This window comes from Aspergillus flavus, chromosome 4, assembly GCF_009017415.1.
Source record: "Aspergillus flavus chromosome 4, complete sequence".
NCBI classification, from domain to species: Eukaryota; Fungi; Ascomycota; class Eurotiomycetes; order Eurotiales; family Aspergillaceae; genus Aspergillus; species Aspergillus flavus.
The window spans coordinates 771,503-797,537 of record NC_092405.1 but is presented as its reverse complement, the minus strand read 5'-3'; the positions used below and the strand labels follow the sequence as shown (position 1 = coordinate 797,537).

The 26,035-nt window shown below is 47.8% G+C and overlaps 8 protein-coding genes across 8 annotated transcripts; 1 reads left to right on the top strand and 7 right to left on the bottom strand.

The window, feature by feature from the left end:
- Positions 1-472: 472 nt before the first annotated feature.
- F9C07_2283081 (uncharacterized protein) lies at positions 473-4,693 on the top strand. The gene is made up of 3 exons (XM_041292619.2): positions 473-1,267; positions 1,347-1,759; positions 1,906-4,693. The coding sequence occupies exons 2-3, from the start codon at positions 1,457-1,459 to the stop codon at positions 3,568-3,570; spliced, it is 1,968 nt and encodes a 655-aa protein (XP_041145771.1). The 5' UTR covers positions 473-1,267; positions 1,347-1,456; the 3' UTR covers positions 3,571-4,693.
- A 609-nt stretch (positions 4,694-5,302) lies between these two features.
- Positions 5,303-7,628, bottom strand: F9C07_3452 (putative vacuolar segregation protein; the record flags this gene model as incomplete). Its single annotated transcript, XM_041292624.1, has 8 exons — positions 5,303-5,650; positions 5,715-5,822; positions 5,892-6,046; positions 6,122-6,541; positions 6,591-6,780; positions 6,829-6,945; positions 6,996-7,451; positions 7,509-7,628. The coding sequence occupies 8 exons, from the start codon at positions 7,626-7,628 to the stop codon at positions 5,303-5,305; spliced, it is 1,914 nt and encodes a 637-aa protein (XP_041145770.1).
- A 1,892-nt stretch (positions 7,629-9,520) lies between these two features.
- On the bottom strand, positions 9,521-10,044 carry F9C07_2232112 (uncharacterized protein; the record flags this gene model as incomplete). The annotated part of the gene is made up of 3 exons (XM_041292613.2): positions 9,521-9,592; positions 9,649-9,766; positions 10,004-10,044. The coding sequence occupies 3 exons, from the start codon at positions 10,042-10,044 to the stop codon at positions 9,521-9,523; spliced, it is 231 nt and encodes a 76-aa protein (XP_041145769.2).
- Positions 10,045-11,651: 1,607 nt separating this feature from the next.
- Positions 11,652-13,469, bottom strand: F9C07_2232111 (amino acid transporter; the record flags this gene model as incomplete). The annotated part of the gene is made up of 5 exons (XM_041292612.1): positions 11,652-11,752; positions 11,829-12,062; positions 12,137-12,411; positions 12,483-12,822; positions 12,887-13,469. The coding sequence occupies 5 exons, from the start codon at positions 13,467-13,469 to the stop codon at positions 11,652-11,654; spliced, it is 1,533 nt and encodes a 510-aa protein (XP_041145768.1).
- An 806-nt stretch (positions 13,470-14,275) lies between these two features.
- On the bottom strand, positions 14,276-16,191 carry F9C07_3450 (putative MFS drug transporter; the record flags this gene model as incomplete). Its single annotated transcript, XM_071511101.1, has 5 exons — positions 14,276-14,467; positions 14,537-14,679; positions 14,733-15,054; positions 15,101-15,624; positions 15,678-16,191. The coding sequence occupies 5 exons, from the start codon at positions 16,189-16,191 to the stop codon at positions 14,276-14,278; spliced, it is 1,695 nt and encodes a 564-aa protein (XP_071366284.1).
- A 150-nt stretch (positions 16,192-16,341) lies between these two features.
- F9C07_2283076 (uncharacterized protein) lies at positions 16,342-21,173 on the bottom strand. The gene is made up of 5 exons (XM_041292596.2): positions 19,660-21,173; positions 19,031-19,611; positions 18,938-18,972; positions 18,852-18,885; positions 16,342-18,803 (listed from the first exon to the last, which is right to left on the bottom strand). The coding sequence occupies exons 1-5, from the start codon at positions 20,106-20,108 to the stop codon at positions 16,639-16,641; spliced, it is 3,264 nt and encodes a 1,087-aa protein (XP_041145766.1). The 5' UTR covers positions 20,109-21,173; the 3' UTR covers positions 16,342-16,638.
- On the bottom strand, positions 21,174-21,832 carry F9C07_2155758 (uncharacterized protein). The gene is made up of 2 exons (XM_071509260.1): positions 21,647-21,832; positions 21,174-21,556 (listed from the first exon to the last, which is right to left on the bottom strand). Exons 1-2 carry the CDS (start codon positions 21,826-21,828, stop codon positions 21,382-21,384), a joined length of 357 nt encoding a protein of 118 aa, XP_071366283.1. The 5' UTR covers positions 21,829-21,832; the 3' UTR covers positions 21,174-21,381.
- A 531-nt stretch (positions 21,833-22,363) lies between these two features.
- Positions 22,364-24,001, bottom strand: F9C07_2232108 (uncharacterized protein; the record flags this gene model as incomplete). The annotated part of the gene is made up of 4 exons (XM_071509900.1): positions 22,364-23,140; positions 23,194-23,337; positions 23,393-23,884; positions 23,942-24,001. The coding sequence occupies 4 exons, from the start codon at positions 23,999-24,001 to the stop codon at positions 22,364-22,366; spliced, it is 1,473 nt and encodes a 490-aa protein (XP_071366282.1).
- Positions 24,002-26,035: the final 2,034 nt, after the last annotated feature.

The following is a 26,035-nucleotide window of genomic DNA, read 5'->3' as shown; positions in this document are numbered from 1 at the left end:
CCGTCTGGTCTGAGAGATTCAAGCTGCGTTTGACCAGTCAGCGTGTTACCCTCCCCTTTTCTCTTTTCCGGGCAAACTTCTGGGTTTCTTTACGCTAACGCGGTTTTAGTTAGTTTACTGGTGACGATGACGATGTTCTCTCTACGGAGTACATGCCCTGGTTTCTGTTGATTTTGTATTTTATCTTATTTTTTTTATTCGATCTATTACCTTTTTCGGCTCCTCATCTAAGTTTTTCTTATTGTTTTGTTGTTGCCCCAGGCTTGGACACCCCCATAGATGGATTTGTACTAGTGCTCTCTCTCTAATCATCAGGAAGAAGGGAAAAATCAATTAAAAATAATAAAGGAAAAATCGAACAAAATAAAATAACCATAACTATCGTACGTATTGAATGCTACGTTAATTTTAGGTAAACACTGGGCCACTCAAAAAGTGGAATAGAATAGAATGAATAGATGAATAAATAATAAATAAAATATTAAAGCAGGAAATCATGGAATAATTAAATAATCAAAAATGAAATAAAAATAAAAATTCAAAATCTAAAACCAAATAATTCCATTTGACCACTGTTGCCCACCCCGGACGGTCGACAGAATGGTTCCAGAGTCCAGACCCTCATCTCTGTCAACCCTTCTGCCCATCCATGATCATTCTCATGCCCCCGGTCCACACTGCCATTCCTGCCTTAGTGCAGGCTGGCACTGGCCAATCTTTCCCTTCATCTCATGGAGTCTCATCCCCGCCCCGGTTGGTTTCAAACTTGCCATGAACTACTGCTCTCTGACGGACTTTTTGCCCTCACACTACGACTACAACCTACCTCTCCATACACCATCAAATCCACACCCCCCCCCCTTCCCCCATTTCAGTCATCCATTGTACTCCGTAGTCCGGACCATTTGATCAAACCGGGCTGTGGAGAGCTTTGGGCTCAATTCTTAAATTGATATCTCCCTCACCTCCTTCCTCTCAACCTCCCCCCAACTATCGACCATCTGTCACGTCACATATATCTTGGTACTTGCTTGCTCTTCCAACTGTCAGAGCCCTTATATTTATCAGATCCTTTCCTCCTTCTCTACATCTCCATCCTCCCAGCCATTCTACAATCGAAACTTTGTCTTCTTCCCTCCTATATTTCCTGATCTCTCTATTCTCCTTATCTCCTTATCGCATACCACATCACACTACCCCCCTCTATTTACTGCATCAAATTCGCCGATTCCTTACGGCACATCACGGGATCAATCTTGATATACCAGTCAGTCCTCTCTACCCACTTGTTCTGAGTTATTGGTTGCTCCTTGTCATCAAGCACTGACTAACTCATGACTCAATAGCGAACTGCCCCTCCTAAACCCCCAGAGTCATTTGGTACTGATAGCAGCTCTTTTTCTGCCTCATCTCACGCGAGAAACGGCAACACTCAAAAGAGGATTATCTTTCCAATATGGCTGTCAATATGGCCGATGAGGAACTCTTCAAACGGGCCATATCTGGGTATCGGGACGCTTTCTTGGATCGGCATTCTCACCTCTCGGAAGCAGAGCGCAACGAACTTTGGAGTGAGCAATTAAATCAGTTCATGCCCACCGCAGCCGCTGCATCTTCCCCCAGCTACCGCCCGGTTTCTGGCTCTGGCATCCTTGACAATGATGGTTCATCTCTCGAGAAATCTGGGAAACGGACTCGACAGGATACTCCGCGGACTCTACCTGGTTCTGGTCTTCCTCCAACGAAACGACGAGTCACCGTATGTGATCTATCTTGGTCTTCTGCTCCCGCCTGTTTTCCACCTCTCCGTTCTTAACCCATCCCGTGTTCCTGTTGCGCTACTCCATCCTTTCTCACTTTCTTCTCTGCTCTCCCGCCAACAGTCCCTGGATTGACACTTGGCAGACTCCGGAACCTCCGGTGACCGTTGACTTGACGCGCGATCTGTCGCATGCGTCCTCGCCAGCTGCTCCTCAGACGATCCGGAAACTATCTAGATCGAATTCTCGGAAGGAGAACTACTCGGCCTTGGGTCCCTCTCGGCACACGGCCATGGTCCGCTCGCAGAGTCAGCAGACTCCGGTCTCCCACCGACCCTCGCTGGCCTCCCCCATGACGGGACATCGACACTCCTATGGACCCCAGCGCATCAATCGTCACCTTGACCATGTCAACGAGTATTCCCCGTCCGAATATGCAAAACAATACTTGGATGACTACCAGGCCCAAGGCGGTGTCTCCGCACTTTCGATGGCGCTTTCTACGGATGCCACGGCGACTGGAGTTCAGCCCTCGAATCCATCTTTCGTCCCGCAATATCACGGACAATCGGATATGGTCAACCTGACTGGGCTCGGGAAGCCATCTTTGGTTAACCAACCAACCCAACCGGTGTCGGCCGCAGTCGAGATGAGTAGAACCCCAACTACCGACTCACTGTGCGGAGGTATGGGAATGATGAGATTTGATTCGTCGGGACCACATCTTAATCCAAACTGCTCGTTTCCTTTTGCATCCTCAGACTTCATTCCCTCCACATCCCCTATGAACGTTCCATTTACCAACCCCTTCACATCCGCGCAACGCGACATGGATCATGTCTCGTTCCCTTTGATTGATTCTACTGCCACGCCCTTCTCTTGCTCTGCCCCCCCTGCTACATCCTTTGCGCCGCCTGTATCCACTCTTTCTTCGTCCCCAGCAACAGAGATGAAACATTCCATGTCCTCCGACAGCAGCAGCTCGTCTCTGTCTCAGCCCTCAAGGGCGGCTCGGAGGACTCAGGAACAGATTGTCCAGGGCACCAGACCCATTGCCCCGAAAGTGGGATCGCAGAACATGTCTCCGCCTAAGGCGACCGAGCAGACCAAGATGATACGTATATCATCCTCTGATGGTACTTCCAAAGAGGTCGCAGCCATTCCCAAGGCCTCGATCCAGCGGCCCCCGCGCCAAAAGACGTATTGCACTATGTGCAACGACCAGCCCGATGGCTTCCACGGGGAGCACGAGCTGCGACGTCACATTGAGCGGGTCCACGCTGTGGTTCGTAAGGTTTGGGTCTGTGTTGATATCTCTCCTGGAAAGACTTTCTTGGCCAACTGCAAAGCTTGCCGAAATGGAAAGCGATATGGTGCTAACTACAACGCCGCCGCTCACTTGCGTCGGACTCACTTCAACCCCTGCCAGCGTGGCCGGGGCGGACGTGGGAAGGATAGTGAGAAGCGCGGTGGAAAGGGCGGTGGTAATCATCCACCTATGGAAGTCCTTAAGCACTGGATGGTACAGAAGGAGGAAGTAGTTCTCGAGAACGCTCAAAACTATATTGACCAGGAAGCACTAGGTGACGATCTAGTTGCGGCACCACCCCCTATTCCCACAGAGGATATGATCAATGGGTTGCCCACAATCTCCCCAGAAGACTTTCCGGTCCCAGGGCTGGAGTCAACGTTGACGAATGGGTATGATACATTGTCTACCTTTCCTGTGATGGGCCTGGAACCATCACTTGATGCCTCATGTTATCTCGATGCTCAGCCTTTAGTTCCTGAGATCGACTCGTATGTGTGACTTGACGTTTCTCTTCACTAGACTTCTGATGATTCCGCGCACTTCTTGTTGATATATTCTTTGACACTTTTCTGTCTATTTTTACTTCCTTCTCCTCCCTTGGGGAGCTGTCTTATATTGCTTCACCACTTAATTTTCTCACATCGTCATTCTATTCTTCGGCTTTTTCTTCTATTCCTGACTTCTTCAAACTTCTTCTATCTTCTTTCACAGCCACTTCATCTTCTTCTCTCATCTTTCCATTCTACGATTTTTCTTTTCCTTTCCTTTCCTTTCTTTTCTTTTTATTTATTATTTTTTTTTCTTGGAACTCTCTTCCTTTCGAGACTGCAGTGGGAGATAACCCGGACTTCTATGAAACCCACCGGGCGATACGACATAATGTGTGATGATGAACAGTGACATCAGCCAGACTCAAAGTTTAACAATATATTCAATTGGAGAACATACTCGAAAGCGACGGAAGCCCGTTTTGGTCCCTCAAGAGGATGGGACGGAATATTTACGCAGCGACTTCTACAACTGCTACTCCGTGCCAACTAGCTACTTATATGGCACTTTCCTACTAATTAGCTTACTCTTGACTATCTCTGAGAGAACTCACAGGGCGTAGATATCAAGGCAGTGCATACCCTGCGCAGGTTGGTGATCCTCGGGGTACTTTCACTTACCTCGAGGTGGTACCATACTACCCTACTGCTTTAGATCGAACGGGCCAGACCTGGTTGGATTGGTTTGCAGTCAGGTTCACAGGAATAAAACCACTGACCTCTGACATGACCCCTGATAATAATGAGAAGGGCTCTGAAATCCTCCGACGCGGGGAACCATAGCACATGCTTCTGTACCGAACAAGCACTCTGGGACTAACTCGCAACACCAAATCAGTCACATGGTGTATCTATATTAAGTTTACTTCTTGTGTGATGATACCTTTCGGGAACTGAATGATACAATGTTTAATCTCGTCTCCTTTTTCGGGAGCATGTTTCCACAAGCATACCCTTCGATACTGACTCTGCAGATATGTGTACTAACGATCATAAGGATAATCATAAGATACTAAATTAATGAACTTGACCTTTTGAACTTAAATAATGCTTGGCATCTAGTTTTCAATATTTGTCTCTTTCTACGGAGTACATTAAATAGATCTATCATACCATTCTCGTACACCACCTTTTACACCCCCCTGCGACCGTACTAGACAATCAGGAATGCCTAGTAGACTCATGCGCTGATTTTTTCTCTTTCGCGGTAGGGAATATTACAATATATCACTGATAGGATATCTGTTCCTCCCTTTCTCTGTTTATAACTCGTTTTTGTGTGTATGTTGATTCTCCGGGCACAGTTCCTGATTTTCTGACTGTGCTGGATATGTACTATATCGGTCTATTAACTTCTTGGAACGGTAGTATACTACCACTATAACCCCTCATACTATTATGCTTATACGTTGGTCCAAGTTCCTTTCGTATAAAGAGTGGTTCAGAGAACTTTCAAGGCAAGTTCGCACAGCACCACCATACTTATTCGCGACCAGACAGGTAAAAAGGAAGGAGAGAAGAAGAAGAAAAATTAAAAAAAAAAAAAAAAAAAAGGAGGGGAAATCAAGAATTGAAGAACCTCAATATAAACGATGTTCCACTGTAAAACGTGCATACTTTACTCATCATTCATCCTATTTTATCTAGTTAAAATGACTATCTAACCCGGCATCTGGCACACCCTACTCCGTCTTCAAAACTGCCACACTGAGATTTGGCAGACTGAAGTCAAACACGCCGTTGACACCTGCCGTCACGGTGGAGGTCTTCTTATCGACGATATCAGCAGCTCCTACTTCGTTCATACCCAGTGGATCCGCGGCGGTGAGCACAGTAAGGCTTGCGCTGGTACCGGCCTTGACACCGTCGAAGGTGAGAGAAACGGGCACGTCGGCGGTGCTGTTGTAAACAGCTGCCTTGAAGATATGAGAGTTGCTCGTGTTATCAACACCAGCGACGTAGTAGAGAGGTCCGAAGCTGGAATTTGATGTTGTGGGGAGGGTGTGTGTGAAGGAGTTGTGGGAGAAGAGCTGTTTTCGTCAGTTCATGTCCTAAACCATAGTAGGTCAATTGGTGGATTTGATAAATACATACATCGTAAAGGTACCAACTGGTCGAGCGTGCCGTCTCGTCTGGGTTCGAGTTGAAGGCGAGGAAGGTAGGGGACCATTGGTAATTGTCGAGGTTCATCATAAAGGGGGCCTATGATGTACATCAGTCAGTTTATCTTATTGTAGAGTGAGAGGTTGGGGGTATAGTTTTGATACGTACGTATGTTGTTCCAAGGACTTTGTCGGCGTTTCTTTCGGCGCCGATGAGGAAGACCCCTTCTGCGACGCTGCCGATCCACCATGGGTACTGTGAGAAATGGCTGGAGTTGCCCCAGACAATTTCGCGTCCGTTGAGCTGAATCGCGGCGATTTCGCCTGTTCATGATTCATCATTGTTAGCAGATAAGGAAGGCTCGCTGGTTTGGTAAAGTAGTCTGGACTAGAACATACCAAGGAGGATCGGATGGTCGGGGCTGTACTGGTCGAAGAAGTTGAACTTCTCGACGAAGTTGTCTGGCGTATCGTAGAGGTGATAGTCACCGCCTGCATCGCCGGGGAAGTCGATTTCTACGGTCGATGCTAGAACAGTGATGTCTGGGTACTTCTCCTTGATGGCGTCGTAGAATGCCTGAAAACGATAGGATTTGTATGAATCCAATCCGTCATTTAGGTTATCTTCGTTGCCGACTTCGACATACTTGACTGTCCATGGTTCTGGGTGGCCGAGGGACGCGCGGAGGGCACCGTATTCGGTGTCCACGGAGCCGGTGAGAAATTCCAGCTCGTCGAGGGCATCTTGCACATATGTACCGAGCTCGGATTCGGGAATTGCGTCGCCGTTCAGAGCGAATCCACCCCATACAGCAAGGACTGCGGACTTGTTAGAGGGGTCACAAGTTATTAGTGATAAATGACTTACTGGGCTCGACTCCAAGGTCTTCACACCATTCCATGTATTCGACGAGACCTAATCCGTGGGTTTCTTGGTAGGACCAAGTTGTTGCACGGCCTGGGCGGTCCTTGAGAGGTCCAATGGTTTCGTTCCATTTCCATCTGCCATCAAGGGTATCGCCTTCGAGGTTGTTGCCACCTGGGAACCGCAGAAATTTCTGATTTGTTAGTATTGCCTTTCAGTGGATGGAAGTACATTGACATACAGGTCCGAAGTCGGCCATAGCTTGCATCAAATCCCTGCGAAGTCCATTGGGACGGTCATTATATGTAGGAGGGAACAGACTGATAAGGTTGAAGTCCAGGGAGCCATCAACAGTGTTCTACACAGTCAGTATGAGTCAAGCTACGGGTCATTTAGGTATCCACTCACAGAAGCATCGAAGGTAATGGAGAACGTATTCTGGGTGTTTGAGGCAGCCTTGGTGGGGGTCAAAGTAAAGTTATGCTGTGTCCATTCGCCGCGAGCGCTCTTGGACACAATGACAGCGCTGGCATATACCTCGCCCGTCTTATTGGATTGTAGGGAAGCTGTGAATGTTCCGTTGTAGGCACCCTTCACGTAGAAGGAGCCGGTATACGTCTGCTCTCTCACGTCGATGCCCCACCAACCTAAGTTGGTAAGACCGGCCTTTCCTGCTGTTCCTTTGACATTGACTGATGTGGGCAATGCCGACGACAGGGGTTGACTGAGGTTCTTCAGAGACAGCGCTGATCCGTCGACTGGGATCCAAGCATCCAGGTTGGAAGGGTATTTCTCGCCTCCCTGGAATGCACGATTGCGAATCAGCTCCGCATAGAGACCTCCATCACCACAGTAGTTGATTTCCTACATGCTAATCAGCCACTATATCCGGTTGAACCCACTCGGCAGTGGGGAGCCTACCTCTTCCATGATACCATATTGTAGACCACTAGTGGCATTACCACCAGACGATGCAACGGAGATCTCAACCGCTGCACCGCAAGCTGCCAGGAGGGGCAGAAGAAAACGTTTGCGTAGCATAGTGGCTCTCCTCTACAGGGCGATCAGTACATGCACTCTGCCGATCTTATTCCCGTCCAGTACTTGACCCCGGCCGGTGAACCCCAGACAATTTATATCTGTTTACTATCCCCGACCCCCAGCGGAGTCTACTCCACGGCAAGGGCCGGTTCCCGGCAATCGCGGACATGCCGAAGAGAGTCTTTTCGCTAAGGGACAGTATTCCCTGTGGAGTGATCTGTGGCATTTGAGAGACTGTGGAAGAAGACTTCCGCTTCTAGTAAAAGTCCTTGAGGGGTATGCAGGTAGAGAAGGTAGTCACAACTGCATGCACGACGATGGTTTGACATTTTGCCTAATTGCATGATAGCGTGTCGAGAAGCCACTATCGAGTCAGCGTGCATCTTCAAATGTTTTCTACTCCTCGACGGGCAAAACGAATAGCATGTTTTAGACTGTGTATCCATAGTCTCACATATTCTTCAGCTTCATGTCTTTATCCAAAAGAAAAACCTCTGTTTGGTACATCGAGCTTGACAGGGATAAATCCAGCAGGAAATAAAAATGCGGAGTTCCCCCGCATTACAGAAATCATTGTTTTTATCATCGTCCACTCGTGCCTAAAATTGGGCATAGGATGCTGCATTGCACGGAGATTATTTTTCCGTCTTCAACCGCAGGCTATTATTACCGTCAGGGTTGCGTGAATTAATGTTGATGCCTGGCGGTTCTGCCGACATTTCTCCGGGCTATTTAACAGAGCACCACTCTATTCCGGCCCATCTGGAGACCTCAGACGAGACAGTGGTCGATGTTGTCATCCGAGTTTCGATGTGCCTGAGGGCGTTGGGAATTCCGGTCCTCGCCTCGGAAAACCCATGCACGATGTCCTTCCAGCGACGACCTATGCCAGGGTGATTGATCCCCATAATGGCATTCCGCGAGAACAGTCATGAGTATTGGAGACAAGCTTGCCTTGTAACGAAGGCCACATCCGCCCTTTGCATCCTAAGGTGACTTCTCAACCTATATTTTGAGGAAGGGGTGCGGTCGCCCGCATACAACAGGTCCCTGTCCTAGATACCTGATCGAATGGCTTGTTGAATCCTTAACCGCTCGCCATCAGGGTAGGTGAAAGTGAAGAAGTTGATGAGAGGCTGAGGTTAAATTGTGGGTGGCCAATCGGATGGGCTCGTGACACCCTTTGTATTCAACCTCTCAGTGGCTCATTGTCTTCAAGAATCTAAACATTTTGACCTTTCGCATAATACATCTACGATTGCCCTTCCAAGCTAGATGGACGCAAGTTTTCTGACGAGAAGATATAGTAAGGAAATATAAAGGTCCAATTGAAGACTATCTCCGTACTGCGGATAGACATATTGCACTCCACGATCCACGAAGACAATCGATCGTAAAACAATGCTCCCTTCGAAACACCGACGCAAGGAAACAAAAAACGATCCGCAAAAAATTAAAAGGTCATCGAACTGAAAGCGCCATCCAGCAAAAGCAGATCTCTTCCCCAACCCACCACCTCTTTGTCCTGGAAGCCATTATCCCAAAGTGAGTAAACATGATTGATAAAAATCGGTACGCTCCACGTTGTTCGGAGGACAGATCGACGGGTTTAAAGGAAAGCGAAATAAGCGAAAAGGGCTGCACGCCGAATCGTTCAGCGCCTCCCGGCGCCCTCACCCCAACCGGCTATCCCGCACGCGATGGGTAGGTATTATCGTATCATTGAGGTCATATACGGGTCGTGAAGCTTAGCACATTTCGCAGCATTCGATGCAGTCAATACAGCATTCGCAGCTCTCTTCGCAAAGGAAACAGCAACAAAGGGTGGCCAAGCTGAAGAAGTATAAGGATTAGCATCATGCACGGGTAAATACCGGGAGAAAACGGAGTGCTCACCAGGCACCAAGACAGCCGTGACTCTTCTTCTCCTGTGGGGGTTGTTGCTGACGTGGGTCGTATCCCATCTGTGGCACGATTGTTAGATAGTCGTCCTGGGCGATGGCCTGGAGTCGTAACTTACTTGGGGTTGAGGTGCGTATTGTCCAGGAGGAGGACCCTGAGGAGGGTAACCACCGTACTGCTGCTGGGGAGGGTAGCCACCCTGAGGAGGACCGTAGTTACCGGGAGGAGGACCGTAGCTGCATTAAGGACGGAGTCAGAATGAATTGTGAAGGACTTTGAAGGGACAAGTGTCGAGTCTTTTCTGTCCGGTCCGCTCACTTCACGCGAAAACCAACGGATGACATCGGACAAGACCCCTAAAACCGCGCCTTGGCCAACTGCGACACCGTAGCCTCCGACACGACCTGGGTAGAGATCGCAAACCCGGTCGCAAAACACGGATGAGAAAAATCAAGTAGCATTGGAGTACTTACGCAGGCTGGGGAGGATAAGGGGGCTGTTGTTGGTAACTCATGATGATAGATGTCTGTGGGCAGAACGAATGTCGCACTGGTCAGTATGGACTGATCAAACCAAGCTTCAGATGATGGAATCGGATGAAGAAGAAAATTAAGATGATGGGGAAGAGGCTCTCGTGGGCACGGTAAGGGCCAATGAAAGGGGGTAGAGGGTACCTAAGAAATGCCAAGTACGAACGGGTCGAACAAGAGACAAGAACTTGAAGGGGGAAGGGAAGAGAGAGTAGAAAAGTGGAATTAAGAACCAACGGGGGGGAAAGCTGATGACAAGGTCCGAAGCGGAGAAATTCAAAATAGGGAATGGAATTGAAAAAGATAGGAAGCCGATCGCCCGGTGGCTCAGATTGCACTCTTAAAGATTGAATCCAATCCAAATTAGAATTTCCAGGATTTCTTTGCAATTCTCACCCAAGAAATTCTCTTGTCACTAAGGACTTATAGTATACCCACTAAGAAGAAATCGATCCTTTCCACCCTGACTGTCTTGTCCTCAGTCATAGGTCTCCAGGCTGTTTTCCCGGCATTCCGCATTGGGGCTGGTGCGAATCCTGCCCGTGCAAACTTTGTTCTCACTGACTGGCCCCCATTACCTCCTTTTGTTAGTATCGCATTCAACAACAACAACAACAATTCTCGGTAGTTAAGAGAGTCCGTAGCACAAACCCGTCCGACAATATAATTCACACCATAAGTTAAGTTACTAGTACTACATAGTACATACTACTACGTAGGAGTAGGTATTACACAGCCCCCTTTCCAGAGCCACAGCCACAGCCCTACAGGGACCCCGAGTGGGATACACCTCTCACCCCCACTAGCCACACACTCTCATTGGTTGAGCAAGCACCCAACATCTATTTCATTGGCTTGCGTCCGCCGCCATCATTTCCAAGGACCCTCTCACCCTGATAGGAGACTCCGGAACAGACAAGCCACAGTCATCGTGTCATTTTTAATTAAAGAGTGGCTACCGTCCATGCGACAACCAGTTTCAATGACATCTGTCAGAAGGCGCAGCACTGCCATGATTAGTTCTAGAACTTCTTGTAGCCATACGTAGGTTCCAGACTGTATGAAAAGGGCTTCTAAATTGAGTATACGGTTGCCTGGAGATTTATTTAGTAAAGAACTCCAAAAACAACTTCATGTAGGCGGCTGGGGAAAGAAGCTCAGGCTCTGTCACAGGTGATCTCATGATCAGAGTCGCTATGGACGGCTGATCTGCCCGAGGCAGAGACAATGGTTAATAAAGCAGCGGCCCTCACGTGGCTTAGAAGCCATCATTTAGTATACTTGGTTGGTTCCAGTAGGCCTCTGTTCCCTGAATTAACATGGTAAAAATGCCGCGACATGGCTACAAAGTAAATGCACCCAGTGGTAGCAAGGTATACACCAATGAGTTGACCGTATCGAAGTAATGCGACCAATGGAAAGAGTTTATAACATGACGTTTCTGTCTCGCTTGTTGCTAACTGATTTGGCTATATTGTGGCAATAGGCTGGGACTAACGAGCCTTATAGAGATATAAGGGAAAGACGAGCACAGAGAAGACACTATACGTATAGAACCTATCGATCGCTGAATAACTGAAAAGCAGAAGTCTCATAGTTCTAATCTTGGCCCATGATAATGCTTCCTTGCATATGCGAACCAGTTCACAATCCCAAGAACTAACATTGCGACTAGCACCACGGAAGTGTAGTCTAAAATACAATTAGCATAACTTCTCCTTTATAGAGCATAAAAGGAGAAAGGATATATAAAGGGAGATCAGCATACTCATATTTCCACCTGTAGCTGGCAGCACAGTTGGAAAGGAGAAAAAGACAGTCAACACAACAGCCCACACAATCGTTACTATGTTGACAATGTACCCAACCGAATTTATTAGTTTGAATGGTCTCGATGGAGGGAGGTAATCCGTGGATCGACGACGATATAGGAGGAGTGCGGAGGGGATGGCGTAGGATATTTGTGCGACGACAACAGTTGTACTTATGAAGGCGTTGAATGCTGTTGTATCTCTTATTAGCACGCGATGCACAGAATATATATATACGAGGGTGGCAAGGGTAGAATTGCTATACCGTTGGAGGAAGCAACATAGACAACTCCCAGTAACAAAACCCACAGTCCATCCAGCAGGATCGCGTATACAGGCACCCCGAGCGTCGGGCTCACAGAGGCCAACTTATTCGAGTAGAAGAGCGCTTCGTCTCGAGCAAAAGACCATGTTAGTCGGGATGATGTCTGGTGCACTGCGTTTAGGGCTATGCATGATACGGTTAACATGCAAGCCATGAAAATCGTAGCTGCTACTGGGGAGTGGGTGGCCTTTTCCCATATAAAGTAGATTGGGAAGCTGGGGTTCATTACTTTATGTTAGCGCGGCGCTACATTGTGGTAGACCTGGAGGGATTGAGACCGACGTACCCAGTTGGTGTTGTGAGGGAGAGCTCGACATCCTTGTAACTGTAGATTATGGCGACTGAGAAGGGAAATGCGGTCAGGAACCCCACGATAACAGTGACAATGACTGCTTTGGGGACAATTCGTTCGGGTTGAAGACATTCTTCGGCGAGATGAAGCGTTGCATCAAGACCAGAAAGCATGAACTGAGGTGTTGAGAGGCCCGTCAAGAAGGAAATGCCGTCTGGCCACCCGCCGGAGCCGTTGGCGAATTGTGTCCAGACATGTGAGGAGTCAAGTTGGATAGAGGAGCGAGCAGGACAGGTGATTGTTATGGCAAGAAATGTGGATATGGAAAGAACGACTATTCCCGTTAGCTTTTGTGATTGAATAGGTGATGCTGGAGGGTGTATAATTTAGGTACATACAACCAAGGTTATAGACCCACAATGTTTTGTTCGTGAGGAATATATTATAAAGAACCATGACAGCATTCATCGCTTGATACACGAGAAAATAATGCCAAGTTTCAGGTTGATATTCCGGCCGCCACCTGATTATAATGGCCATGAGCACATTAGCCGAGGACAATGCAATGGATGCACTCAGCGTAATCCATGAGAACACAGCTGCCAGCCCACTAGAGTACGATAAACTGCGGCTCCAGCGGCTCGTAGCTAGGATCGAGGTGAAATGATATTGTCCACCTGCAGTGGGGTAGACACTTGCAAGTTCAGCAAGCGTCAGTCCTGTACAGAGCATAATAGCGGCAACGAGAATGATTCCATACAGCAAGGTCACAGCTCCGCCGGACTGGATGGCGATGGCGAAGCTGGCCGCGATGGCAACCCAGCTGTTGGAGATATTGTAACCTACCGCAATGATGCTGAGTATGCTGAAGTTTTGCTTCATCGGCGCATTGGGGAGGCCTGTTACGGCGACTTGGCCGTTGGCAAGTTCGATAGAGGGAGTGGAGAGGTCATGATTGGGTTTGAGGTCTTGTTTGCTCATACTGTTATGTGAATTGAGTTGATAAATTATGAGAATCGTTTAAGTGTGTAGATATACTCCATTACATTCACTCCATATTGTCTACACTAGGCCATTGAAGTTTACGGTTGATGGACTTGACGTTAGGGTTTCTGGCCATGCGTTAGTAACGATATCATGCCCTATCAAGATAGTGAGCGATAGTCGGAACGCTTATCGAATTCCGAGCTGCGTTTATCGACGCTGCATTATCTTAACTCTTGACTGGCAGACGTGTTTTCGGGTCCCCCAAATGCATGATTATAGCGGAATTACGGCGGAATTGATCGCGGATCAGCGTTGAAGAAGCTCTGCAGAGTAAGTAGCGTAGCCATTGAGGGCTGAGGATATTTTGGCCTATTTGATGCTTCCCCGCATTTCTAAACCCCGGATAAGGTTCGTTAGCATTTGAGATTTATCTATTGGACCTCTTCAGCTCCTTGGGGGTGGGATTTCTCCGCATTGCGGAATAGTTACGAGGTAATGTTGCTGTCGCCAAAGTACAGTTGCAATGGGCAATGGCTGTCAGCGAGTTCTGGTACGGCTAATCTGCCATAAAGTTTATAACATCTCCGCGTCTATTGCTGGCAGGCTTTCTGTTCATAAGACGGCCGTTCACCCCTCATATGTCTCCAGCATGGAACTAATTCCGACACCAGGATCCTTCACCCCCTCATCCAACTCCACACCATCTACCTCCTTCGGACCTACCTTTACATTCCTCACCTCCTGTGTTCAGCTCAAGGCTCAGAGGCGACTAGCCCTATAACTAGTCTTCCGAGATAGATTTACGCATTATTCGCACGGTGTAGCCCTTTGCCCTTTGTAAAGAGTGCAGCGATGGTAGCCACAAACCCAAAGCAAGCCGAGGCCATAAAGGACAGCCGGATGCCGCGGTAATATACCAGTCTAGCGGCCATTTGGACATCCGGTGGTAGGTCATGTATAGCCGACACCGAGTGTCGGATATCATCGATAATCTGGAGTTGTACCACACAATGATCAGCTATCGCTCAACTAGCCCCTACTCGCAAAGAAAGGGATGTTACTTTCCATTTGTCTGGTACTCCACTCAAGGCCTCAGCGAGGCCTGAGCGCAATGTATTTTGTACAATAGTGGACGTGATCGCCACGCCCCAAACGGTGCCGAGTGAACGCACCAAGTACACCGTGGACGCCGACACAGCGTGGTCTGTGTATTGTTAGTCTTAAAGCCCACACGGATATGCATTGTATCTTGCGTACCAGAATGGTCGAATGCGGCAAGGAACGTGAACAAAATCCCGGGGTACACGATGCCCTGGCCGAGGCTTGCTGGAATTACGTATGTAAAGTACTTCCACCCAGCGTCGTTGAATTGCAGTGACATCACTAGCAAGTTTCCGATGCACATCAGCAAAGCGCCCACGCGTACAAGTTGGGCCAATTTGCCCCAACGGGACATGACAATGCCGGAAATAACACCACCCACTGGGGTCGCGAGGGACGGAATCGCCAGTCTCGCACCAGCCTTGGCGGCAGAATCCAAGAGAATGACCTGGAATAGCAATGGGAGAGTAAAGAGAAACTACTAATGTTAGCTCTAGTTGCGGGAACGGTGTCACAAAACATACTGCATACGCCGCCATTCCGACACAGACATTTGAGACTTGGGTAGCAATAGGCAGGAGGCCTCGCAGCATTCTCGGGGGGATAAGCGGGATCGCAGAAGTCTTTGTTTCGATAACCACGAAAGCACCTAAAAGGATCACACTTGATACGAGTGAGGAAATCACCCATATATTAGACCAGGGCAGGTCGTTTCCGCCCAGACTTAAACCAACCAGCTGGCTGGAGAGGCCTAGAATGAGTACGCATGCGCCGGAGAGATCGATTCGTTGCCAGATCGCCCGGAGTCCCTGACCCGGTTCGATGAGGTCGGTTTTCCTGGGAAGATGAATTACCAGGTGACCTGTAATCAGTGCGAGCAGTCCGACCGGAGCTTGCATCAGAAAGCACCATCGCCACCCGATGCTGTCAACAATTGAGCCTCCAAAGGATGCGCCACAGATAGAACCGAAACCATGCATGACATTTTGGAGGGCCTGGTACATGCCACGACGACGGAAGGGGATCAGGTCCGAATTGACAATAGTGGCTGAACGACATTAGCGTTCAACGTTGTTCAACGAAAGAAAAATTCCATCATACCCATAGTCATTAGACCACCCCCACCGATTCCAGTCAATGCTCTCATGAGATTGAGAAATATGATATCCTTTGCAATGCCGCAGCCAATACAACCGACCATGAAGGTGATGGTCGCTGTAAAGAAGGAGGCGCGTCGTCCAAAAATATCGGAAAAGCGACCGTAAAGAGGTTGGAAAGCAGTACTAGTGATTAGGTATGAGGTGGTGAGCCATGAGGCGGTGTTGGCAGCGTTGAATTCCGAGCTGATGACGGCGTAAGTTGAAGCAGTGATGGTGCCGTCAAAGCCCGAGAGAAAAACATTGGACATAATCGCTGGGGAAATCATTAGCGGCCTGGTGCTCTGAACCTCGCAGTGATCCATACCGATCTGGATCCAGAGAAAGCCTTTTGGTGGTTTCCAGATATCCTCCGAAGATAGGAGAGGTTGTTCCTCATGTGGGAGGGCGGGCTCAACGTCGGGTTCCGTTCTTGACATCCCCTCGAGCGAGTCATATTGACGGGCAGTTGAGTGCATGGCAGATTTGTATAGGTGCTTAGCGCGGTCCCTCAGGGTATATGGAGGTCAATTGTCTCCTACGTAGCAGAGTTATGAAATCAGAAGAAATTGCGGGGAAATTTATAAACGAAAGAAAATTGCTTCGGCCCATGTCGTGGACCCTTTCCATTTAGTAGTCTAGTATAAATTTATCGCATTTGATTGATCTTTGATCGCGTTACGGATCCACTTCCCCTTCGGCTATGAAAGCGGAGACCCGATCGGGTACTGATTATCATTACGAATCAATAGCCTTAATAATATTACAGTCAGTCTAGGCCGGGGCAAGATTATAGCCGGCTGAGTTATCAAACTAACAGAGTACAATATACAGGAGAACATTACATATGGCAAAGGACAGACAAAATCCAGTTGACTGGAACAAATTTCTATCAGTGACAGCGTTCGATGCAGGCTGTTCATCGACTAGCTTGGAGTGCACCCACTCATTACCTGCTGGTGCATGTGCCATCGGCGCAGTGTACGACTATCTTCTGACGTACCAGAGTAGTCCGCTCCCAAAACTTTCGTTTCCAAGTGTAAGCACTTCTCCAGCAGCTCAGTCGCCTCAGTATATCGACCCATTCTCCTCCAGGTGTCAGCTAGAGGGGCCATGGCCCATAAAGTACTAGGGTGTTCCGCACCAAGAGTCTTTCGATAATTCTCCAAAACTTGCATGTGCAACTTCTCGGCATCCTTGAGGCGGCCCCTCTCTCTATATATAGAGGCCAGACTACCTGTGGCACGTATTGTGTCCGGATGCTCTGCTCCAAGAATCCGTTTGGAAGTCTCTGTTGCTTGCGTTTGCAGCGCTTCTGCCTTTCTCAGAAGCCCCAGATATCTGTAATCATCTGCGAGGTTACGCGTGCTGATGAGTGTTAATGGATGCTCCGTCCCAAGTGCTGTCCTGTGACATTTCAATATCTGCAAATTGAGCTTCCTGGATTGATTCCATTTTCCTTTCTCCCTATATATCAGTGCTAGATAGCTCTTATTCATCAGAGTTTGTGGATGCTTTGTACCAAGCGCCCTCTCGTAAAATTTCAAGGTCTGGAGTTCTAACTTCTCTGCCTCCGTCCACCGTTCTTGGGCGCAGTATATCGATACCTGTGTAGTCATGCTTGTCAATGTCACCATACTCTCGAAGCCGACAACCTTCTTCAGGCTGTCTAGTGTTTGCATATTCAAAGACTCAGCTTTGCTCCATTCCCCTTGTCTGAGGTATATCTGTGCTAAGGTTGCTTGAGTGGACAGTGTCACAGGATGTTCTATGCCAAGGCTAGTTTTGTAGAAATCTGTAACCGTGCTAAAGGCTCTTCGAGCTTCTCGGTATCTTCCATCTTGTAGGACACCGTATCCAAAAATATGTAATAGATATATCGCTGCTCTGGTTGGGGTACTCGGTGCCAGTGACTCTATGATGTGCCGAGCATGTGGTAGTAATGGCCTCCACATGTGTCGGTTTTCCTCTCTGGGGAATGGGAACAGCATATTCATGTGACTCAGAGCTTTGTTGGTCCACTCTAGGAGGGTGCCCTGCATTTGTAGCCAGTTACGCGTCGCCAGGTGTACCAGACGGTGGATATCCAGATGCTGGCTATTTTCGTGATTTGTAATAAAGGAGAAAGCCTTCAGCGTCCCAAGAGCATCAGAAGTCTTTGTTGCCGACTGTGTGAGAGAAAGGAATTTCTGTGGGACATTCTTTGAGTCAACGCAGGCCATAAGTGACAAGTACTCCGCTGCTAACGGGTCAGAAGCCCGGATTTGTTGGAAGGATATGAGCCATGTTGTCGCAACGGAGTTCTTTCCGTCCTCGTATCTACCTTCGTCTTCGAAATTTTGACTAAGGATGTCGATAGTACTCTCCTCAGTGCTCTCATGGAGCGATATATACTCGGAGAGCGTCATTTGATTCTTGTTGATGAATGCGGCTGCCTGGACAATTGCGAGCGGCAGGTACGTGAGCTTCTGAAGTAAATCAGCAGTAGCTCGTTCGTCAGTCAGCAGGCTTCGGTCGATTAAAGTGTTTCCCAGCAGGTTCTTGGCTAGTGCGCTATTCATCGCTTTGACTGTGACTATATTTCTCCCTGCTAATTTAATTGCTGTTTTGTGGCTTCTGGTTGTGAAAAGGATAGATCCATGCTTGCTGTTTGGCAGGTTAGAAGTAGTCGTACCCTTAGTTTTATCAGCCCAAAAGGAGATGTCGTCAGCATTGTCCAACACCAGTAACCATCTGCCGGAGCTTTCTTGACTCAGTCGATGTTGGACTATATTCTGAATGTCTTTGGTCTCGATCCCAACATTTGGGATTTGCAGCTCTTTTGCGATTTGCGAATACGCCTCCAGCATGCTCTCAACGCTAGTGACTGGTATCCAGAATATTGCACAGTCCGGATGTCGCTCTCGCAGGATATGCGCATATTCAAGCGCAATTTGTGTTTTCCCAACGCCACCAAGCCCCTCAATCGCAACCTGGGAGAAGGCACCGTCATTACTAAGGATATCATCAAGCTTGGCTATTTCCGCTGAGCGACTGACAAAGAGCGGATTTCGTCGGAAAGGGACGGTCCAGGGCGCTTTAGTACTTGACGCTGTAAGAAAATTAGCATTAGCAAACCGACGGCCCACAAGAGTCATACGTATATGGAGTTGTGTTGAATGTGGAATGTTTCCCTGTACAGTGTGAATACGATGTGGGCTATTTAAGTTCATGATCTCTACATACGTTGAGGATCCTTGAGATGTTAGACATCGCGCTACCTAGTCCAGATTAACTATGCGTTCATTGTAATTTAAGCAAAATTCTCAATATACACACCCCGTTTAAGCTTCAAGTTCTGAACACAATCTCGCACCCGAAACTCCTGAGCCTGATGATCCAGATATCGATGCGTTGCTGCTTCTATCTTTCCCTGCTCCCGGTATTCTTCCAGACCGACTCCCTGCAGTCCTTGTTCAACATTGAAACGGAAGTACCGCTTCTCGTCGTAGTGCTTGGCCCATCTTGCTATGAATTTCTTTTCCGTCCGCCCAGTCTCGGTCGCAATATTGACCAATGTCTCAGAGAGAAACTTGAGTGCCTTATCCTCAATCGCAGCTATTCCGGGGTCTCCTGTCCCAATGGAGACAAAGCATTTCACGAGCGGCTTTAAATCACCAGTACCAGGGCACCATATGTCTGCCGCTTCTCCTTCCACTTCGTCCACAGGGTTGTTTGAGCCGAGAGCCCCATCGACAAACTTTCGTTTTCCTATGTAAACAGGATCGAAGAATGTTGTAGCAGCTGACGTAGCAAGTGCAGCCTGGCAGATGGTGGCGGAGATGTTATCCTTAGACGGCACATTGTAGTCTCGAAGACGTACAATATCTTTCGTCTCGTGTGATGTGGTACAAACAAAACTAGCCATATAAGAAGCAACTCACATGTCAACGGGATCATATACTCACACACGACAGCCGCGCTCGCATCCGTCGTTGAAAAGGTCTGTCTCCTCTGCTCCATGGCTGGTCACAACATCTTTAATAGCACTTTCTAGCTTCGTTGCGTCAAATCGCGACCTGATATTGCCTGAAAGACTCACAGGCCAGCGAGATTTCTTCTCGAAAACTGTACTGATCAACTTGATGTACCTATCGATACACTCGTCGACGCTCATCTCCAGGCGGCCAAGCATAATTGCAATAAGGCCTCCGGTACTCGTGCCACCGATGAGGTCGAATACCTCGCAAGGCTTGACCTGCCCGAGCTCCGGTCGTTCACGGCTCAATTGAGTCATGAGATGCTTCAAAATATAGAGGCTTGAAAGCCCTCGCACACCGCCACCATCTAGCGATAGTAAACATAATCCTGTTGTGTCGAGAGCATTGGGTGTACCTGTGATCACTGCTTGTTCCATTGCTTAGCTGCCATGTGTCCAGCTCATGAAGGAGACTGAACCACCGAGAACTAGATATATTACCAGCAATCAACGTAAGCGCCGTGGTGGAGACCAGCCAGAAGCGACGAGGCTGACAGCCTATATTTGCGCCCCACTCCGCAGCCCATGTGATACGTACTAGTGTTGAACAGGAGCATTAGTTGTGATTTAGATCGCATCGCCATTGGAACAACCCTAGACTACCCCTGCTCGGTTCTAGGCTGTGATTATGATGCCAGGTCGACTGGCGGTAAGGTTGAGGTGTCCCCGAACCTCGATACCACATAGGCCATCGTAGCCATTTATCCCTATTAATTCTCGAGTTCTGACCTTATCGTGGCGCGAAAAATAGCATGTTCGGCGTATCGCGGTGTCACTTGTTTTGACTAACGAAGAACTTCGACTCTGTATCTGACCAGAGTCCTGCAAGATGTACATTCAAAGTATCCAATGTATTTTTGATGTCGGATTGCACCAGGTAGAAGAAAGTAAAAAAGCCTGACAGCAAATTGCAAGTCAATCTAAGCCCTAGCTTGTGTAACAAATCCAACAATGGGGTTATGTTTTGGTGAACGTAAGCGCTTCGGCCATAAATTTTTGCCAAGCTCTGTGTTGCGATCTCCACTTTCTTCTTGCTCTACCGAATCTCTCGTTACATTTCATCTCTTTTCTCGTTGCTTCGCATTGTGCAAAAGGACCAAGTGCTTGTAGATGCAAGCAGGACGTGCAGGTACAGAATTGCGGTGGAACCATTTGATTGCTCGACTAACATGGAAACCGATGTTGCAGCCATTTCTAAGCATTGAGTACTACATGATTTTTGGATCATTAATAGATTAGCATGATATAGGTCGATGGTGGGGGTATCATTATCAGTGGATATGAATGAGATCTAGGAGGTCTTCCATTCGTATGAACGTAAAATCATTGCCAAATCGGCATTAGATAAATCATCAGGTACGAATAGAAGTGTAGCGTGAATGTGCGGAAGGCGGGAAAGTATGACCTTTTGAAATCAACTGCGCATCAGTATCATTTTGCAGAACATTATAGTCCGTCAGCTTGTCAATTTGAGATAAGGTATCTACGCTATGAGTCATTATTAAATGACGAACTAAACGACATTGCATTTTTAAAATAATATTTGAAAATATACAGATTCGCATAATATATCTGCGGAGAAAATGCAGACCAACCCCACTAGGGAAGAATGAATTCCGAGTTCAGCACCAAACAACCGCTTTCCAATCTTTCAAGGAATTCTGGTTGGACCTTTCTTCTTTGGTCTGTGCTCTATAACGTCCTCGGCGTCTTCGTAAGGAAAGGGGAGTGCTTTCGGCTCCGGTTTCGAGGGCGAATACCATCTGAAGAGCATCCACGCCGCAGCTGCTCCAGCAACAACGCTAAAGGCGGCTGGGTTTTGGGGCCTAATGAATGCCGACACAAATGAGTATCTTCCAAGAAAAAAGCGTGCCGCCGTTTTCAGCTTGTCTTGAGCCCTGTGGCTGTTCACTTACCGCATGGGCGCTCGCTGTCCACCCGGGATAGTTACTGCCATGTTTGGAGTCGTGTGTCTGCTGTTACATGCTTCACAAGTATGTTTAGAATATGTGAGAAATGGGCAAAGGTACAGGGAGAGCACGTTTATATAAGAGTGTTTCGGCGACGCGCCATGACGCAGGACTCTTGCCACCGACATAATACGAACCAGAAGTCAAAGGTTGGGTTTACTGTCACTTGACAGGGTTCTCGCCCGGTCTATTCCCATGAGTGGATATTTTCTATAGACTACGCGACGACTTGATACCGAGACCTTACTGGTTGGATGATGTGAAGGTTTCATTTACGGTGTCAAGTGCCATGGGTTTAAGTATGTAAGTCTATCTCTCCACCTGTAACGGGAAAGCGACATAATTAAGTATAGTACTATTTATTTTTTTTAATTTCTCTTGCTAACTAGTTACTATCCTTTTTTTTAAGTATTTAAAGCTATATGTATCTCAATTATTAGCTATATAAAATACCATCAGGAGTATGAATCAAGCTTCCCAGGTCTCAGAATAACGGCACATTTTATAAGAAATAGGGATCTGAGACTAGGGGTTTGGGATACATAGGGAAGTCTTCTAATTATTGTATGATGAAGTCCAAATTACCTTCGCTTCAGATGACATGCTACCGTACGAGGTCGGGAGATTGAAGCATGTTTCATTGTGTTTTACCGCTCCCTGTATTCAGCTTACTCCTTTAGATTTTCCAGGAATCAAATTGAAGCCGTGATGTCCCTCTTTGATAAAATGTGACAAGATACGTGCTTGCTGCACACCCGCAGAAGTTGCAATAATATCGAGTATTTGCGCAATCCAGTTCTTCCCATGAGGCGATATATTCGTACAGTCAGCCGCAACGAACAAAGGCCATGGCAATCGAGCGACGCCCCCAAAACCAGCTTCACCCGATGTAAAGATGTGAGGAACGCTAGAGCAGACGTCCTTCACCAAGTGTTTATTGATGGTGCTCGACTTGAGCATTATTTGTTGTGACTTAGGCATTGCCTGTCGCTCAGACACATTGAGACACATTGTTTGGATCATCTCATGAAGGACGATTCGTGCTTGGCGATAGTGGCTCCAAAGCACTGCGACGTTGATACTGGGGTATACATGATATTCATCATCGTAGCTGCGGATGTGTATGCCGCCACTAGAAAAAGACGGTGAGTTCCTGGCCACTGTAAACTGCCAGGCTAGACCCAGGGAACTCGCCCATGATACCAGGTCAGCATCGAGACGTAGAGCTTGCCCAGTCAACGGTGCGATGTTTCCACGAAAACCATCATTCTTGTATGCCTCCTTTATCGTCATCGATAGATCGTTGAACGTAATGAGAATATCATAGAAATCATCAATCGCCTGAGAATCAGTATCGCCAAAGGTTCTTGCACGATTCGATAATGCAGCTATTGTGGGTGACCTATGACAACTCGTCCTAAAGAATATGTTCATCATAACCTGAGGATGATATGTTAATACCAGAGACCAACAGTCACCGAGGATTGGCTAACAATTTGTAACCGTGCACTATTGAACAGCCCTAACCCAGTCGGTGATTCGAATTGCTTCACACCTCGTAATTCAAGGAGCTTTATCGCTCCCTGGACATGATTCAGCCAAGCCTCCATCATTTGCGATTTATGACCTGAGATAATCTGTTCTCCCACTAAGTAAAGGAGAACCCCAAAACTAACATCTCACAGACATTACCTCGTACAAACTCAGCGTTACCACCGCCCCCAAAGTGGAGTCGGACGTGGCCGACACTGCGTCCTGGAGATTCGCATTGGTCGCCCGCAAAGCCTTACTGTACTCCTCTCCTGCTGATCGCCTCAGCTCAGGTACATGGTAAATTCTCGACATACATGCCAGTCCTATAGCTTTGATCGTGGCTTGAAGTGCCTCGGAGGGCTCAGTGTGAATCAAATCCGACAAATAGGGGAGTACACCTGGATTCTGGCGCGTGCCAACATAATACTTGAAGATATGAGACATAGCCTGCTCCTGAACGGGGGCAGATAAACAAATCAACGGCGGTGTCTTCGAACTTTCTTCAGCTGGGGACTTTCGGGTAATGGCAGCCCGGGCTAGGGCTTTGGTAGTAACGGCTGTCGTCTGATCGTAGACTCGAAGGGCTCGGGGATCTTGGTACCCCGGATATCCTTGATTTATCCGCGAACATTGGGAGCATGAAGGCTGCCACTGGTCGCACTAATTGGTCAATAATTTATGGTCCTGCGTGGGGGAGTATCAACGTACTTTTAGCCGAAGCTTCCGACATAGGGCACACCGTGGACTAGGTTTTCCTCCGTAGACCATGGTAGCCTAAAGGTGTATGAAGTTCGGAGGGTGAAGTTACAGGCGCGAATGGGATCTTTCTTGCTTAAAATTGCGTTGCATCAATCAAGTGATACTTGTGGGGGCTACAAATGTGATCGGAAGAGCGGCATTGTATTGGTGGCTATATTGTCCGGCTCGGAGCTTCTTAAGAAAAGGAGACTAGCAGTCCAGTCTCATTTTCAGCCCCGACTCAGCCTTGAGGATACGGAGAGGAAGGATGATTCCCTGAGATCTCCACAGGTGGACAGGGAAGCGTGTTGAAAGTTCCCACCTTCGGCGCCATAATCGGGCTTAATGATATTGGCGCCCGCCTCCAAGAAGCTTGTTTCGGAGCCATCAAGATGGAATAGTGTTTATTGTGTAAATCCCTGTGGAGAATGTGTGTACGAGTCATGATTTATCGTGAATGACTCGTTGGATGCCAGACAACTCTGTCAATTTGTCATTAGGAGGGCTTCATTCAAAGACTTACTAATTCGTTCCTGTTAACCCTCACAAAGAGTATAAAATATACCCTACGAAAACTCCACACTGACATATCTCAAAATACAGAACTTCGCTCCGTGGCTCACAGGGTAGCATTGCCCTTCATCTCTAAGTTACTGTATGCTTGTACACTTCGGAAATCTGGAAGGGCTCAAATAGGGGAGCTTCCTTGCCACCCTCATGCCTGTGAGGCCTGGCCTATCTCCTAATTTTCACTGTTTCGTTCCAATGGGCGGACGTCTGTCATGGTCGAGTAGGTCTGTTGGTTGGCTACAGATCGTAGATCTCCAACAAAGGGCCCAGCCAGATTAATATCAGACCGCATTCTGTTCATCGCTGCACGTTCCGCCTTAGAGAGTACCAGCATCAATTGTGAGTGAAGGTGAGGGTAGCATTGTGGCTAAGAAAGCCAAGAGCGTAGTTGACACGAAGTAGCCCCATCCCTGCTCCTGTCTGAGGACTCGGAATTGAGCTGAAGGAATGCGTATATCCTGCAGTACTCGCACTCCCCCCACCTATATGAGCAATCTTCATGCCCACTTCAGTCCGTTCGGTACGTGAATAATCGCAGTACCTCGCTTAAACAACTTTACTCTAGACCCACCTTTTGGCCCCAAAATGAAGGTCAACATTGAGGCGAAGTCAGTTTTGGGGCGTTTTTGGCTCGCTTAATACTCCGTATTAATTGAAGGTGGATAACAATAATTCTTGCCCACCTAGGCCCGTCGATGGTATTGATTGCGGTGTTTACTTGGGGCGTGAGGCTGATAATCACTATCCCACTTCTCGAGCTTGTCCTAGTACAGTAACCAGATCGGTGCTCGGCTGTGTATCCCGCATTGAAGATTGCGTAAGTTGGCGTTGGGCCAAAGAAACAATTGTTGCCCACCAGGCTCAAGCCATCAGAGTATCAGGTACATGTATAAGATCGCTGGGATAGGCAGATGGATCGCGCGCATTCAACATGTTCATTCGACGGAGAGGGCTTCAAACAAAAAATAATTGATTGATAACTAAAAGGATCAAACATAAAATACCAAGCTTTCTCTATCCGTGTGCGATCATTGCAGCCCTTTCCGTGATTGGCTAACTTGATTTTGGTAGAGATGTCTTTGGCTTGCATCGCTTTGATGTTGGGCCTCAATGATATGCTTATACATTCCTACTTCATTGTTAATTATCCCTCTGGCTCATTATTTCGGGTTATATTCCCCATGATGTTATGTTGCTCCCCACAGGGGCCTTGTCCGCCGTTTGTATCTAGAGCATGCCCTGCGAGATACGTTTCCCCGAGCGTAAATTTTTCTTGTCATAGAAGGTAGTATAATTACATTAATACTCATGCAGACCCCTCTCCGCAGCGGTCTCATAAGTAATCTTTTTTCAATCAATTGTTACCGACAGCAGCACACCTAGTTAAGCGGTCGCAGCTTACCGCTGGGCCTCCGAGACCCATTCGATCCTGATAAAGAAGACCAAGCTTCGGGGTAATCCTCTCCGCGAGACCCTCATGCACGGACGTCAACG

What these genes read in the sequence shown, in the direction of transcription:
- F9C07_2283076 (XM_041292596.2), bottom strand. Translation starts at nt 20,108, where the DNA reads ATGGAACAAGCAGTGATCACAGGTACACCCAATGCTCTCGACACAACA. An exon ending in TGCGAGCGCGGCTGTCGTGT is followed by an intron (nt 19,612 to 19,659) that starts GTGAGTATATGA and finishes TTATATGGCTAG; the next exon opens with TTTTGTTTGTACCACATCAC. An exon ending in TTCAACACAACTCCATATAC is followed by an intron (nt 18,804 to 18,851) that starts GTATGACTCTTG and finishes ATTTTCTTACAG; the next exon opens with CGTCAAGTACTAAAGCGCCC.
- F9C07_2155758 (XM_071509260.1), bottom strand. Translation starts at nt 21,828, where the DNA reads ATGTCGGTGGCAAGAGTCCTGCGTCATGGCGCGTCGCCGAAACACTCT. An exon ending in GGACAGCGAGCGCCCATGCG is followed by an intron (nt 21,557 to 21,646) that starts GTAAGTGAACAG and finishes GGCATTCATTAG; the next exon opens with GCCCCAAAACCCAGCCGCCT.
- F9C07_2283081 (XM_041292619.2), top strand. Translation starts at nt 1,457, where the DNA reads ATGGCTGTCAATATGGCCGATGAGGAACTCTTCAAACGGGCCATATCT. An exon ending in CAACGAAACGACGAGTCACC is followed by an intron (nt 1,760 to 1,905) that starts GTATGTGATCTA and finishes GACACTTGGCAG; the next exon opens with ACTCCGGAACCTCCGGTGAC.